Here is a 15530-nt window from a genome sequence, read left to right on the forward strand (position 1 = left end):
TTAACCCTTTTTATTATAAACATAGCAGTTTCAGAGAAACTGCTATGTTTATAATAGGGTTAATCCAGCCTCCAAATCCTCTAGTGACTCTCACTGACAGCTGCTAGAGGCGCTTGCCTGATTCTCACGGTGAAAATCACAGTGAGAGCACGCAAGCGTCCACAGGAAAGCATTGTAAATGCTTTCCTATGCGACCGGCTGAATGTGCGCGCAGCTCTTGCCGCGCATGCGCATTCAGCCGAAAGGGAGGTTCGGAGGCGGAGAGGAGGAGGAGGAGAGCTCCCCGCCCGGCGCTGGAATAAAGGTAAGTTTTAACCCTTTACTCTGCATCCAGCCCGGCGGGAGTGGGTCCCTGAGGGTGGGGGCACCCTCAGGGCACTATAGTGCCAGGAAAACAAGTGTTTTCCTGGCACTATAGTGGTCCTTTAACCCCTTAAGGACCAAACTTCTGGAATAAAAGGTAATCATGACATGTCACACATGTCATGTGTCCTTAAGGGGTTAAACAAGATGAATTATTGTTTCTTTAGCACTTCTCGTGCATATGTATTATTTGTAAGTAATTAAAGCTACATTTTTATTAAATCTAAGGTTTGGAGGAGTAGAAAGGCATACCTCTGGCTTTGAGTGAACTACTGCTCTGTGATTATTTGACAGCTGAAAATATGAAGTGGTGTTATGCTATTGCATTTCAACACCATATATTAAATGTTGAGGATGATGGTTTGTGTATATCCTGCACTGTTTAATGGTTACCGTACTTTTCTCACAATTTAAAGATACAAAGGCAAGAATAATATTTAGATTATACAGACCATGCATAGTAAAGGGAATTGGGGGCACACCCGGAACATCCATTTCTAAGCAATGGTGCTGCCGTAGAGAACAACCATTTATACATAATACAGATTAAGGAACAACGCATACAGAAAAAAAATACAATTTTAAATTTCTAAGGCTACTTAAAATCACCTGTCACAGCAAACAAATATGAGAATTTAGTTTCACCGTATTGCCATATTGTGTACAGCCCACCACTACTTCACAGTACCCCAATATCGGTGGGTCCTAAACTAATTTCAACGTGGGAGACATTTTAACTAGTGCTAGTGCTAAATAAGCAAAATTTAATTTTAATAATATGTTGTAATGTGATAAACACTTTTTTTTTTTTATGCAGTGTCAAAACTAAACAATTAAATTGCTTTGATGTGTAGACTCACGCATGCATATCATTTATCTGCTCTATGCCAAATGTGTGTGTTTGTGTGCACTCTTACAACAGATTATTTAAATACAATGTCTCAGCCAGTGACTTGAAACATGGTATCTGCCCTTCCCTTCTTCTCCCTTAGATCTGAAGAGAGGCAGAGAGATCTTTGAAAACTTTGTTAAAGTATAGAGCGGCCCCAAGTCAGAACGACATGTTGAGGCACAAGCTCCGATACACTCCCCCTCCCCCCCCTCCTCTTGCCCCTTATGTCAGTATATGGGATAACTCCATGTCACAAATCCCCGGAGGGGGTTCCCCTTGCGCACTTAAATGCTCAAAATTTATAAATGCCCGTATGTTACCTTTACCTTACTCCAGTGCTCAAGGGACTATCATTACACTGTACTACAAATGTTGTCCTACTTGTTTAAAAAAAAAAAAAAAAAAAAAAAAAAAAAACCCTCTCAGCATGGGACGGTGATCCCACTACTACTTACATGTGTATTGTTAACTGTGATTTTTCGGGGCGATAGCCCACATATTGTACCATATTGCCTTATTAACATGCTGAGAGATCAAAAATAAAGAATTAAAAAAAAAAAAAAGGTTCTAAAAGTAAAAATATTTTAACCCTTTCAGTGCTGATCACATTAACCTTGTGATCTACCTGATTATGGTATTTACCTTGGTAGTAATATATATATATATATATATATATATATATATATATATGTAGGCCATAATTTTTAGATTTAATGTTGAAAATTTTGTCTAGTTCCCCAATCCTCCCCCTTGGAATCAGATGCCAAAAGAGTTTTTGGCAAAACCTGAATCCCCTCCAATAATTGTAAAATAGTCACTCCAGAGAAAGTGCCGTGTTTTGAATGGACTCCTGAAAGGACTCCAGTTATTACTGCCCATCTCTACATGCCCTCTGCATAACAAACTTTCAAATTCTACGATATAGAGATGAACTATTGAATCACTCTGCTTGTCCTGATGTCGGAAAAATCAAAAACAAAAAAATTGACAAAAGTCAATTTGTTTGATTCAACTCTCCCCATACAGAGTACTTTGTTAGCTGCTTGTACTGAATTCTTGACTTGTTTTGCCGACTATTCTGAGTTCTGGATTCCCGTGAACTTGGCCTGTCCCTGTTTTACACATTTTTTCTGATTGTGCCATGTTCTCTCAAAGGCATCATAGACCGAGAAAATCACTTTGTCGTTTTTACAAGTTGAAAAGGGCATCTAATCTATATGGCCCTGTGACTTGCCCAAAAACAAAACAAAACATGCAGGGCCCATGTATAACGGCTACATGGGCCCTGCATTTCTGATAAAGTGGTTAGACCAACCTCTCAAAATGCGCCATTTTGAATACTCTGAATTGCCTAATTTTGAAAATGGTATGCCATAATGGTGGAAATGTTATTATGCAGGCTGCCATACTCTCAAAGGCAACATGTGCCCAGTAAAAACCTTTTTTAGTAAAACTTTCAGGTATGAACACTGAAATGGGTAAGCCATATCTATATCTGACACTGTAACTTTCCAAAACCCCATAAAACCTATATGTGGGGGATACTGTTGTACTTGTGAGACATCCCTGAACACAAATACGCGTGTTTTAGAGCATTAAATCGTATGACAATTATATATGTTTTTATATAAAAAAATTGGTCACAAACCCTTGCCAACGTTCGTGTTCATAAGTGGCTACTGATAAAACTGAACATACCTCATTTTGAATAACCTGGGTTGTCTGCTTCTGTAGTGGTTTACAGTGATCGGGGTAATTCTCATTCCTGGGCTGCCAAATGGTCTCAAAGGCAACACAGGCCCAGCAAACCAATCTGGCAAATGTAATTGTGCAAATACTGAAATGGGCAAGCTTTTTATTTGACAATGTAACTTTCCAAAACGCCATAAAACCTGTACAGGAGGGGCATTGTTGTACCAGTGGGAATGAAAGTAAGAGGAATATAATATGGAAGTTGTTTTTTTTTTTTTCTCCCCCTCACAATTTATTTAATTTAGTTTTCATCCACGTGCAAAGTATCTTCAAAGTTTCTGCAGTTAATGTTTGATAACCTTTTGATTCTGATCTACATATTCTAAAACTTTGATTATTAAAACTTTGAATATCTATACAGTGCCATATAGTGGTTATAGTAATCACTGTGCAGCATGATGTATTGATTATCTCAAATCTAAAACATATGATATCCATAAAATTTAATGGTTTAAAATGTTTTTAATTTTATTTAAAAATGTATTGTTTTATATGTATATAAATGACAATTTCCTTTTTTTGTTTTCTACCCACAGATGATGAAATTTTCCTGGGATAATTACAAACGATATGCATGGGGATTAAATGAACTGAAACCTGTGCAGAAACAAGGGCATTCCAGTAACTTGTTTGGTGAGTAATATGAAATTACTGATGTGCTTTTATTGGTTTAACTCTTGTGTTTTTTGTTGAGCACCACTTACAAAATTTCCAGAAATGTACCCCCGGTGAGTGTGTCATGGGCCCTACAGGTGGGCAATTGCAAGTCATTTTTAAGGCCTCGTTATTGGCGTAGAATGTGAAATTATAAGACTAGAGTAGCAGTGCAAGCAATCTTGACAAGGTAAAATGCTTTAAGTTTTGGTTTATTTAATGTGCGTGTATAATAAATACATGTTGGATATATCTCTCTCTATATATATATCTCTATATATCTCTATGAAGCCCAATTCACTTCATCCTTAGAGCTATATACATTTTATGTATTTTATTTTGGTTTATCTCCTTTCAGTTTGTTTAGCTTCATTGAACCAATCACTTAATTTTTTTTTTAAATCTTTCCACCAGAGTAGTTTATCTATTGTATCTATAAAACTGGGGTTCATTTTAATGCGTTAGAAGATGGTGTAAATATAGGCTATATTATTTCAGTATAATACTTCTGTTTTCTTTCAAATACCACAGACCTGTTGGTGTGTCCCTTTAAGGCACAGTGTAACTTGACATCATTGTGCCCCACTGCACTTTTAGCCATACAGATTTAATTTATGCAAAGTGAGATACCCTAATTTACCAACATTGTGTCAGTGGAAAGGTCTTGATTACATAAACAATGCAGATGAGTTTCCTGAAGAGTTGGTGCATTTTTAAGCTTTGTTTTTGCTTGTTAATAAAGTGTGTTGAAAGGTCACCACTGCATAAGAAGCATATTAATAATCACACACATTTATCTCAACCTGCTTCTAAAAGTTATTCCGTTCATTTTTTTTTTCCAAGTTCAGTCACAGTTTGCAATCTGCTTGATTAATTACTCTGATTTCATGAAAGCATCAATTCATGATTCATTTAGATCAGGCTGAGAAACGTCTACCAGAAGAAAGAAGGTGTTGGTGTAAGCAAATTCAGCATTAAACCTGAGAAACTGGATTCTGAATAGTAAAAGATTATTTTCTTTTAAATCGAATATCATGTAGGTTTTCTTTTTTTTGGGGTGGGATATATTATGCAGCAAGTGAACAGTCGCATCTTGAATTTTATGTTTTGGAAGCAGGAAAATGGGCAAGCCAAAGAATCTAAGGGACTTTGACAAGGGCCAAATAGTGATGGCTAGACAACTGGGTCAGAGCATCTGCATTCTGGGAACACCCCACAAGACTTGCTGTTCTGCAGTGTCTAATACCCACCAAAATTGGTGCAAGAAAAGACAACTGAAAAACCGGCATCAGGGTCATGGGCGCCTAAGGGCTCATTGATTATATGTGGGGCACACAGGCTAGCCTGTCCAATCACACAGGAGAGCTACTTAAGTTCAAATTGATGAAAAATGTAATGTTGGCAATGATAGAAAGGTGTCAGAACACATAATGCATCAGCTTGCTAGCTGCGTATGGGGCAGCGTAGCTGCAGACCGGTCAAAGTGCCCCCTGTTGACCCAAGTCCACAGTCAAAAGTGCCTTCATTGGGGACATGAGCATCCAAACTAAACCATGGAGCAATGGAAGAACGAGGTGTGCATATTTACCTCAGGAAGAGATGGCTGCAGAATGCAGAAATGAGAAGAAGGCCTGCAGAGGCAGCATTATGCTCTGGGCAATGTTCTGCTTGGAAACCTTGGGTGCTGATATTCATATGGATGTTACTTATGACCTACCTAGAGACTGTTGAAGACCGTGATGGCAGTGATCTCTTAATGCACCCTGCCACACTGCAAAGATTGTTCAATGATGGTTTGAAGAACATGACAAAGAGTTGAAAGTGTTTCCTTGGCCTCCAAATTTCCCTGATCTGAATCTGATTGAGCATCTGTATTCTGTGCTACTACAATGAATCCGATCTATGGAGGCCCCAACCTTGCAACTTGCAGGACCTAAAGAATCTGTTGCTAATGTCTTGGTAACCGATACCATGGGACACATTAAGAGGTCTTGTGTAGTTCATGCCTCAACACATCAGAGCTGTTTTGTCAGCATGAGGAGGAACTATTCGATATTAGGCAGGTGGTTTTAATGTTGTGGCTGGTCAATGTAATGTAAGGGTTTCTCTTTAACCCCTTAAGGACCAAACTTCTGGAATAAAAGAGAATCATGACATGTCACACATGTCATATGTCCTTAAGGGGTTAAAGCGGCACTGTCATGCCGAACTTACCTTTTTTTTTTTTTTTTTTTATCGATTCCTCTTCTCTCCCTCTATAATTCCAATCCTGCAAGAAGGCGACTTCATGGTAAAACTAGATCTCAGACGCATATCTGCAGGTCCCGATTGCTGTTTCATCAAGAAAGGTTCGCAGTAAAAAGGGGCAGTACATTCTACCATTACCAGTTCAGGGCTCTACCATTTCGCCTATCATCTGCCCCGATAATATTCACCAAGTTATTGGCTCCCATTACAGCTCTTTTGAGGAAGTTAGGAGTCTCCATCATCCCATACCTGGACGACTGGCTTCTCATAGCAAGAACAAGACAGCTTCTTCTCAACGACCTATGGATCTCTATCAAACTACTACAGAATCATGGTTGAGTCCTAAAGTTAATTCTTCCAACAAGGGAGATTCCCCTCTTTCATTGCTATAGCTATATATATATATATATATATATATATATATATATATATATATATATATATATATATATATATATATATATATATATATATATATATATATATATATACATACACACAAGATCCAGCGCACTCTCCTATCTACTAAACAGCAACTTCAATGTCGACAGACTTTATTAGTCTGTAAAAAAAAAAAAAAAAAAAAAAAAAAAAACTTTTACAGACTAATAAAGTCTGTCGACATTGAAGTTGCTGTTTAGTAGATAGGAGAGTGCGCTGGATCTTGTGTATTTATTGTATAATATGGCCCCCAGCAGCACCCCATTTAAGCATGTTTAGGTGAGTGCAACCATCCCCCCATGTTTCCTATATATATATATATATATATATATATATATATATATATATATATATATATATATATATTCCTATTATATATGTGCGGCGGGTGGGGACCCTAAATAACAATGGGTGGGGCCTATTGTCCTACCCCTCACACCTGAGCGGCAGGTGAAAATTGCTCTGACCACCGGAAATGAAACACACTTGGCTCCTCCGCTGGTCATAGCTGGTCAGGCGTAGGAAACCTCCATAAGACAAATAGTCCCTACTTTGTCTTATTTTTTTTTAAGAAAACTAGAGCAAACCGGAAGAAATGAAGAACAGATCCTGAGAGAGGGAAAGAAGAGGAATTGATTTAAAGAAGGGTAAGTTCGGCATGACAGTGCCGCTTTAAGTGCACCCATACATATTATATATTGCTTTTAAAGAACCAAAATAATAATAGGTTTATATATAAGAAAATAAAGGGAAGCCAAAACAACGTTAAAGGACAACTGTCATCAAATATTCACTTGCGTACCCGCCCTAACACTAACCCACCCTCCCTTTTGAGGCTGCACATCTGTCAGTCTGGGGGTCAATAAATGTGAGTATTGACTGCTATGTGGGGATTTAACCCTGCTTACACCAGAACTTTGGGAAGCTCCATGGAACATTAAAGGGACACTATAGTCACCAGAACAACTACAGCTTATTTTATTTGTTCTGGTAAGTAGAATCATTCCCTTCAAGATTTATGCAGTAAACACTCTTTTTTTCCAGAGAAAATGCAGTGTTTACATTACAGCCTAGGGATACTTCCACTGTCCACTCCTCAGATGGATACTATACTATAGATACAGATACTATAGTACAATAGGTGCTTTCTGGGGCAGTACTGCACAGTGTTCGGCACTGTCATTCCGTGTCTCCACCCTCTGACACTGAACCTCCCTCAGAGATGCATTTATTCAATGCATCTCTATGAGGAGATGCTGATTGACCAAGGCTGTGTTCGGCTTGTGCTGACTCTGCCCTTTGACAGTCTCGGACAATCCAATGCTTTCCTATGGTAAAGCATTGTAATTGACTTTAATCAACACTTCTGATGTCAGTCAAGCAGGCAGATGAGGGGCAAAGCCAGCAAATCCATGTAAGATATATATATATATATTTTTTTTTTTTTAACACTTCTCAGTGTAAGAGTATATGTATTGTGCTAGGGATGGCACTAAATTACCCTAAATATGCTATAGGCAGTTTTCTGTGACCTGATGAAAATGTTATGTCAGTCAAAATAATTGTACCCACAAAACTAGCATGGGCATTCAGTTTTTTTTCTGTTTTTTTTAATCCCGACTCGAGTGAATTATTGGTCTATATTTAAACCACCTAAAGATGTTCCTTATCCCTTAGCAAAGTGTGGTAAAAGCATGTTAAAGTATAATGAAGTATATAAAATGTATATAGACTGTCCAGAGAAATCCACTCTGTATATATTCACCTTGCTAAATGTATAGTCTATAGTGTTTGTATTGGTTTTTTTTTAAAGTCACGGTACATTCTGGTATTTCTAAAACGTTTCCTTTTCTTGCTGTGCTTTCAGCATGTGACTTCATGCATACTTGATAAAATGCTTTAGTCTTTCTAACCTCCTATTTAAACAGTGTATGAGCAAGGCTGCTTTCTCTTTGGAGATCAGCAACCCTAAATAGGAATTGTGACATTTGTGTTTAAGGGCATGTTAGTTTAATACTGACAAAGTTGTTTTGATGGAAGGGGAAAAAAAAAAGCCTTCTCTTAACACATGCCCTTTTCATGCAAATCTGCATTAAACTATTATTCTTATGTCTGCAGTGTGACATGTTACGCAAAACTGCACCCACTAGTGTACACATGGCTATTTATTCTTGCTTTTTCACAATGTTATTTTTGTGGTTGACATTTTAGGATTTTTTAAAAAAACATTTTTGTTTCCTCCTTAGATCTAGATCTTTAATTGTCCCAGCTGGAATTTATTGTCCCCTCGCAACAAGTAAACCTTGATGGGTTCATTTACCAAGAGGGAGATTGTTACATCTTGAAATACAAATTTAAAAAAAGTACTCAGCTGTTTAAACTACTGCTTTTTGAAACCAACACTTCTTTTTAATTGAAAATGCAAATGTTTTATTTAAATGGGCACCAGAAAATACACACTGAAAACTATTTCTCATTTATGCCAGCCTGCCAGTGTTTAAGACTTTCATTGTTTTCTGAAAACAGGACTTATTGTAGCAACTATACCAAGCACATATTGTGAAGGTTTTATCAGTGATGAGTTTTAGTTTTAAACAATGAAATGTAATTTCAAATAGGGTCTGATTATGTTTCTCTCTGGTTAGAATATGATTTGCATCCATTAACACATTCTCCCCTCCCTCGTGTCTACCCTGTACTATGCTTTAACTGTGATTCAACAGCATATTATTTTGTACAGAACAAAGTGTGTTACCATCAACATAACATTAACCAAGGTTAACGCTTGTTAAATGAGCTAATGAAGCATAGCTAATGTGGGCATGGCTCTCTGTGTGGCTATATTGGCATCCTAATGTCTGTGCTAGCTGGGCTTCTTTTGGGGAAAGTCGTACAAGGAGATTGCATAATATCCATCGTAAATGATGAATACTTACGTTGTATAATTCATCAATTTGTCTTTCGTTGCCGTTGCCAGTTATTGATCTTTTACATTGTATAGAAAGTGATTTGCAGAAAAATGCATGCTCCCCCATTGGTTTCTTGTACATAGTGTGCCGCTTACAGTGTTCCATTTATGAAAAAGTTTACTTGCAATTTATTTCTAACACATACTCTCTATTACATAAAAACATGTTGTATGCCCTACTATGTGGAGGGGGAAATGAGAAGGGCTAACTAAATTCTACACAGTACATACAGGGTTAACCCAATGTGTATATACAAACATAAAACGACATAGCTTTAAATGGAGACAGACACTTCCAAGGATTTTTAATATTATGTTTACTTCTATCTATGAATTTGTAAGGTTTGAAAAATATAATAAAATGTAGAAGTCTACACCTCTTTATTCTGCAACTGGACACATCCATTTGTAGCTTTGTCCTTTGCACCTCACAGTCAGCATAGGGAAAGCATAAAGATAAGAGCAAAAAATACAATGGTTCTCTCTCCTCCTCATGTACTATGTTTGCCAGAACGTTATCGTGTCTAAATTAGATTATGATGTAACTTTCTAAATGTTAATTTGCAAACGTAAAAAACAAACAAAAAAAACAAACAAAACCCTACAACTTTAAATTAAAATAAGGCTAAAGGAACACTATAGGGTCAGGAACAAAAACATGTATTCCTGACACTATAGTGTTAACACAATTTTAGGTTCCTGTCCCACCTTGTCCCCCTAAAAAGCTGTGAAACTTGGGTATTCCAGCGCTGCATGGGTCTGCCGGCACTGGCTCTGCCCCGATCCACTTCCATGAGTTAATCAGAATTGGCAATCTCTGCCAATCCAATGCTTTTCAATGCTGCGCTGGCCATTCAGCATCCCCTCATAGGGATGCATTAAACCAAGGCGACAAGCTGTAGTTGCTCTGGTGACTATAGTGTTTTCTATAGTGTTATAGGTGATTTTCAGTGTTTTATTTAGTGGCTGCAAAATCGCTGAAAACTGACGGTTTCTTAATAGAGATGTTGGGGAGTTGTGGTGGTCTTATTATATGGTCAAATCACACTTGGCCTGCCACGCCATAAAGAATTTGTATTTTTCTGTGTTCATTTACCGTATATACTCGAGTATAAGCCGACCCGAATATAAGCCGAGGCCCCTAATTTTATCCCAAAAAACTGGGAAAACTTATTGACTCGAGTATAAGACTAGGGTGGGAAATGCAGCAGCTACTGGTAAATTTCTAAATAAAATTAGATCCTAAAAAAAATATATTAATTGAATATTTATTTACAGTGTGTGTATAATGAATGCAGTGTGTGCGTATGTGTGTGTATGAGTGCAGCGTGTGTGTATGAGTGCAGCGTGTGTGTATGAGTGCAGCGTGTGTGTATGAGTGCAGCGTGTGTGTATGAGTGCAGCGTGTGTGTATGAGTGCAGCGTGTGTGTATGAGTGCAGTGTGTGTGTATGAGTGCAGTGTGTGTGCATGAATGCAGTGTGTGCAGGGCCGGTGCAAGGATATTTGCCGCCGTAGGCAAAAAACATTTTGCCGCCCCCTCCCCCCCCATATGTCCTGACTTCCCCTCCTCCTCCCTCAGTGGTCCTTACCTCCCCACCCCCGTGTTCCTTCACCCCCCCCCCAGTGGTCCTGACTCACCCCTCCCCTAGTGGTCCTTACCCTCCCCTCCCCTAGTGGTCCTTATCCCACCCCCTCCCTCTCATAGTGGTCCTTATCCCCCCCATCCCTCCCATAGTGGTCCATATCCCCCCCCATCCCTCCCATAGTGGTCCATATACCCCCCCCCTCCCTCCCATAGTGGTCTTTATACCCCCCCTCCCTCCCATAGTGGTCCTTATCCCCCCCTCTCCCTCCCATAGTGGTCCTTATACCCCCCCTCCCTCCCATAGTGGTCCTTATACCCCCCTCCCTCCCATAGTGGTCCTTATCCCCCCCCCCCTCCCATAGTGGTCCTTATCCCCCCCTCCCTCCCATAGTGGTCCTTATCCCCCCCTCCCTCCCATAGTGGTCCTTATACCCCCCCTCCCTCCCATAGTGGTCCTTATCCCCCCCCTCCCTCCCATAGTGGTCCTTATACCCCCCTCCCTCCAATAGTGGTCCTTATACCCCCCCTCCCTCCCATAGTGGTCCTTATCCCACCCCCTCCCTCCCATAGTGGTCCTTATCCCCCCTCCCTCCCATAGTGGTCCTTATACCCCCCTCCCTCCCATAGTGGTCCTTATCCCACCCCCTCCCTCCCATAGTGGTCCTTATCCCCCCCCCCTCCCATAGTGGTCCTTATCCCCCCCCCTCCCTCCCATAGTGGTCCTTATACCCCCCCTCCCTCCCATAGTGGTCCTTATACCCCCCCTCCCTCCCATAGTTGTCCTTATACCTCTTTTTTTTGTTATTATAAATTTTTTATTATTATTTCTTATTTTTTTATTATATTTTTTTTTTGTCCCCCCTCCCTGCTTGATACATAGCAAGGAGGGGGGCTCCTTCCCTGGTGGTCCATTGGCAGTTCAGTGAGGGGAGAGGGGGGCTGGCAGAGCTGTACTTACCTCTCCTGCAGCTCCTGTCAGCTCTCTCCTCCTCCGCGCGGTCTGTGCAGCTCCCTCTGTCAGCTCCCAGTGTAAGTCTCGCGAGAGCCGCGGCTCTCGCGAGACTTACACTGGGAGCTGACCGAGGTGCTGAACGGACGGCGCGGAGGAGGAGAGAGCTGACAGGAGCTGCAGGAGAGGTAAGTACAGCTCTGCCAGCCCCCCTCTCCCCCCAATCTGTATTATGGCAATGCAAATTGCCACAATACAGACTCTGACTCGAGTATAAGCCGAGTTGGGGTTTTTCAGCCCAAAAAATGGGCTGAAAAACTCGGCTTATACTCGAGTATATACGGTAATTGGCAGTATCCCGAATGAACTGGTTTGCATATATATTCTTTACCGTTAGTTAATTAATTGCTTTGCCCTTTTATTGGAAGCTCATATGGTCTTGTAGTATCAGCGGAATTGAAACCATGTATCATAATCATGCATTCCTTACAATGATGAACACACACAAAAAGTATCACAAGGCAGAATTTGTTTTTTCTTTTGTCAAACCATTTGGGAAGAGGACAGTACCCAGAAACTCCTTGCAGCATTTCAATTGAAATGACCGGTAGTTGTTGGATGGCCAAAAATGTATCCTCTTTTAATGGGCATTATTTTGGATGGGAACACACTAGTACACAAGAAATGGATCAGCGCTAATATATCAGTGGGTAGGCAGCAACCACAACAAAGGGGGTCTCTCTCATCCTTTGAACCAAAAACAGAACTGTACGAAGATAAATAGGGGCTGCGCCACAGGGAGTAATGGAATATAGTCAATGACGGGAGGTCCAGAGGTATAAAAGAAAACCTTTTAGATTCACACTAGATGGTGTCTTTATGGTATATTCAACGGGAGATGTAATTTCCTAAAGCTTGGAAATGGTATCCTTAATCAGTCTCTCCGATATTCGGTCATATTAAACGGAGAGGAGTAAGGACCGAATAGTGCAATATGTATCGTATAAAGTGGTTATGGTGGAATAATAATAATAATGCACTCGCTTTTGGCAGAGCTATAACCAACTCTAGCGTCTAGCGCTTGTAGTGGTACAATCCCCACTTTGGGATATACTCTAGGTATCCTCAGTTTTTGGGTTAGCTGGAGCGCAAACTAAAACAAAAGTAGGGGGGCAACAGTAGTGCTCTCAATAAAATAACCAGGTGTAAAAAGATACATAAAAATAATCACACAACGTAGAGCAGGCTGACTGCTCTGTGAATTCTGCTCTGGTGGTATGATCCCCAACTCAGATTTCTTTAGAGTGCTGGTTAAAAAGCCGGGTAGCAAAAAAAAAAAAATATATATTATATATATATATAATTTTTTTTGCTTTTGAATAATTAAAGGAAATTGGCACAAACCTATGTATATTTGTCCAAAATAATTATTTTATTCAAATACAAAATAAAACATCCAATAATGCGTTTCTCATTTGTGGCTTTTTCAGTTGGAGTTTGAAAAAGCCAATTTTGGACTGCCAGAGTTGGGAGGTATACTGATACAAGTTCATGTGTATGTCTGCTTATGGTAGAAAAATCATTATAATGTAGTCCATGATAATTGGATTGCCTACCCTTGTGCTATGTTATAGGGTGTTTTTTTTTTTTATCCTGGCATAGCAGAATGCTTTGTACAAACAAAATATTTGGCATGCAGTGCATAAGAGTGGAGGCATGTCTCTGCTGATAATGCTGCATGGTCTTCGTTTATGACAAATTGTAAAGACACAAGAGCTAGACTTGCAATTGATTTAATTCTGCTCTGAGATGCTTTACCTGCATACTGAGTGAGTGCCGTACATCGTAATGTAACCAACCGTCTGAAACCTATATCGTCAAGTTTCATGTCTTTATTTTTACTTTATTTATTTATTTTCATTTTTTTGCATCATTTACTTTATCCATTTTCAACAGATCACACTATGTTTGCTAAATCTATCAGTTCCAAATACCTCACCTCTTACCATCCTTGGACTTTGTTTATGAATGCCACACAGAGCACTTTGGACCTTGTTTGTGCAATAAAACGTGGAGCATCTTATCTGCCCGAAAGAAAGCAAAAAATCCTCATTTGATTCCAGGATTTAAAGCTTTTTTTCTGGTGGTGTGCTTTCTTTTACGGCTTCAAATGCTGGCAACTATAATTTTCAGTATCTTAGTTAAAACTCCTCAGTGCCCTTCTTATTTGATCTTCGAAGTATATCTGTATCATGTGTGCATATATACAGCATTTACTGTACAGCACAAACCTGCTAGGACACTTAAAGAATTATAGTTGTTTGGGCACTGGAGTGAGTGCCTTGGAATATTTGCACCTAGTGGTACTATCTTATTTATGTAGTCTCTCCATACAGTGTTGTTATAGGACACTGAAAGAATATCATTGATCTAAAAAGCAAATGTGTGCAGAAAATAAAATCCAAGATCAAAGTAAACTCAAACAATTCGACAAAGTAAATCTAAAAAAAGTATTTGTACAACGAATGTGTGGTTTGTATGGCTTTCCTTAGAATACAAGACTAATAAGGCATTGCTGTATTTCTGCAACCCGCCCACCCAAAAAAAGTGTTTCAAGAAGCTAAAATCTTTGAGAGATTCACATTAACTATACTGGAATTTCAATGATATTTAAACCCACTCATACTAAGATTTCCAATGTTTTACAAAATACTTTTCTGATTTGCAATTCCCTAACCATTACTAGTTGCAGCTGAGGGGGAAAAAGGGCACTGTTTAAGGAGGATTTTGCAGGATCCTCCATATACCTCATTAGAAGGTACCTTCCCCTGCATCCCTCAAACATCATATTGCCAGCAGAGCACTCCTGATTGAGGGTCTTTGCAAATTAAAACCCCAGATCATGACAGAGCCACTAAGTTCAAATGAGTTGAAAGATCCCAGTGATAAAAGGGAACTCGAAACATGGCCTTGTGTTATGTTTAAATAGACATTGATGCAAATAGTTTAGAAGTTGCAGACCAATATTTATTTCATGCTTGTTAATAGAATTCATTAAACATTGGAAAAACAAATAACAACAGAACAGGTTAAAAACAGATTAAAAACAATCTCTTATCATTTTTTTTTTATTATTCTTTGATTTTTTTTCAGTGCAAATGGTTTGAACATGTTATTAAGATAACAGTCATTAACAGGCACTTAACAGGTCCAATCATGGTTACGACATATAATAACATTGCACAGTTATGAGTGGGCTAGGCAGTTATAAGGATTCATCATGTGTTAGGAACTTAAAAATTTAGGTCGCTACTAGTTATACTATGCATACATTTCTCGTTAGAGGTAGACTAGCTGTGTGTGAGACCCTTGGTGAGGTGTCTGGCATCAAACGTTAAGCCAGGCTTCCCCAAACTCCAGCCCTCCAGATATTTCTCAGCCTATCTATTTAATTCATAGAATCATGGGAGTTGTATTTCAGCAACATCTGGTGGGCCAGAGTTTGGGGAAGCCTGCATTAAGCGATGACTGTAAGTGTGGTGTCTTAGTCGCTTGCGCCTAAATAAATCGCTTGGACTATCACGCATTGGGAAGTTTAGTGAAATGTGACCGCAATCTGAATCAATAAATATGAATAGGCTAGGGAAAAGCGATCGTGTGTAGCATGAGAATAGTTG

At 39.3% G+C, this 15530-nt stretch overlaps 1 protein-coding gene across 1 annotated transcript in view; it reads left to right on the forward strand.

The window, feature by feature from the left end:
- MAN1A1 (mannosidase alpha class 1A member 1) overlaps window positions 1-15530 on the forward strand; it is a 216474-nt gene that overhangs the window by 46307 nt on the left and 154637 nt on the right. Inside the window, exon 2 of the mRNA XM_063443480.1 lies at window positions 3544-3640. Coding sequence (XP_063299550.1) covers window positions 3544-3640 — 97 coding nt within the window. The remainder of the gene's footprint in view (window positions 1-3543; window positions 3641-15530) is intronic.

The sequence above is a fragment of the Pelobates fuscus genome, chromosome 2, assembly GCF_036172605.1.
Source record: "Pelobates fuscus isolate aPelFus1 chromosome 2, aPelFus1.pri, whole genome shotgun sequence".
NCBI lineage: Eukaryota > Metazoa > Chordata > Amphibia > Anura > Pelobatidae > Pelobates > Pelobates fuscus.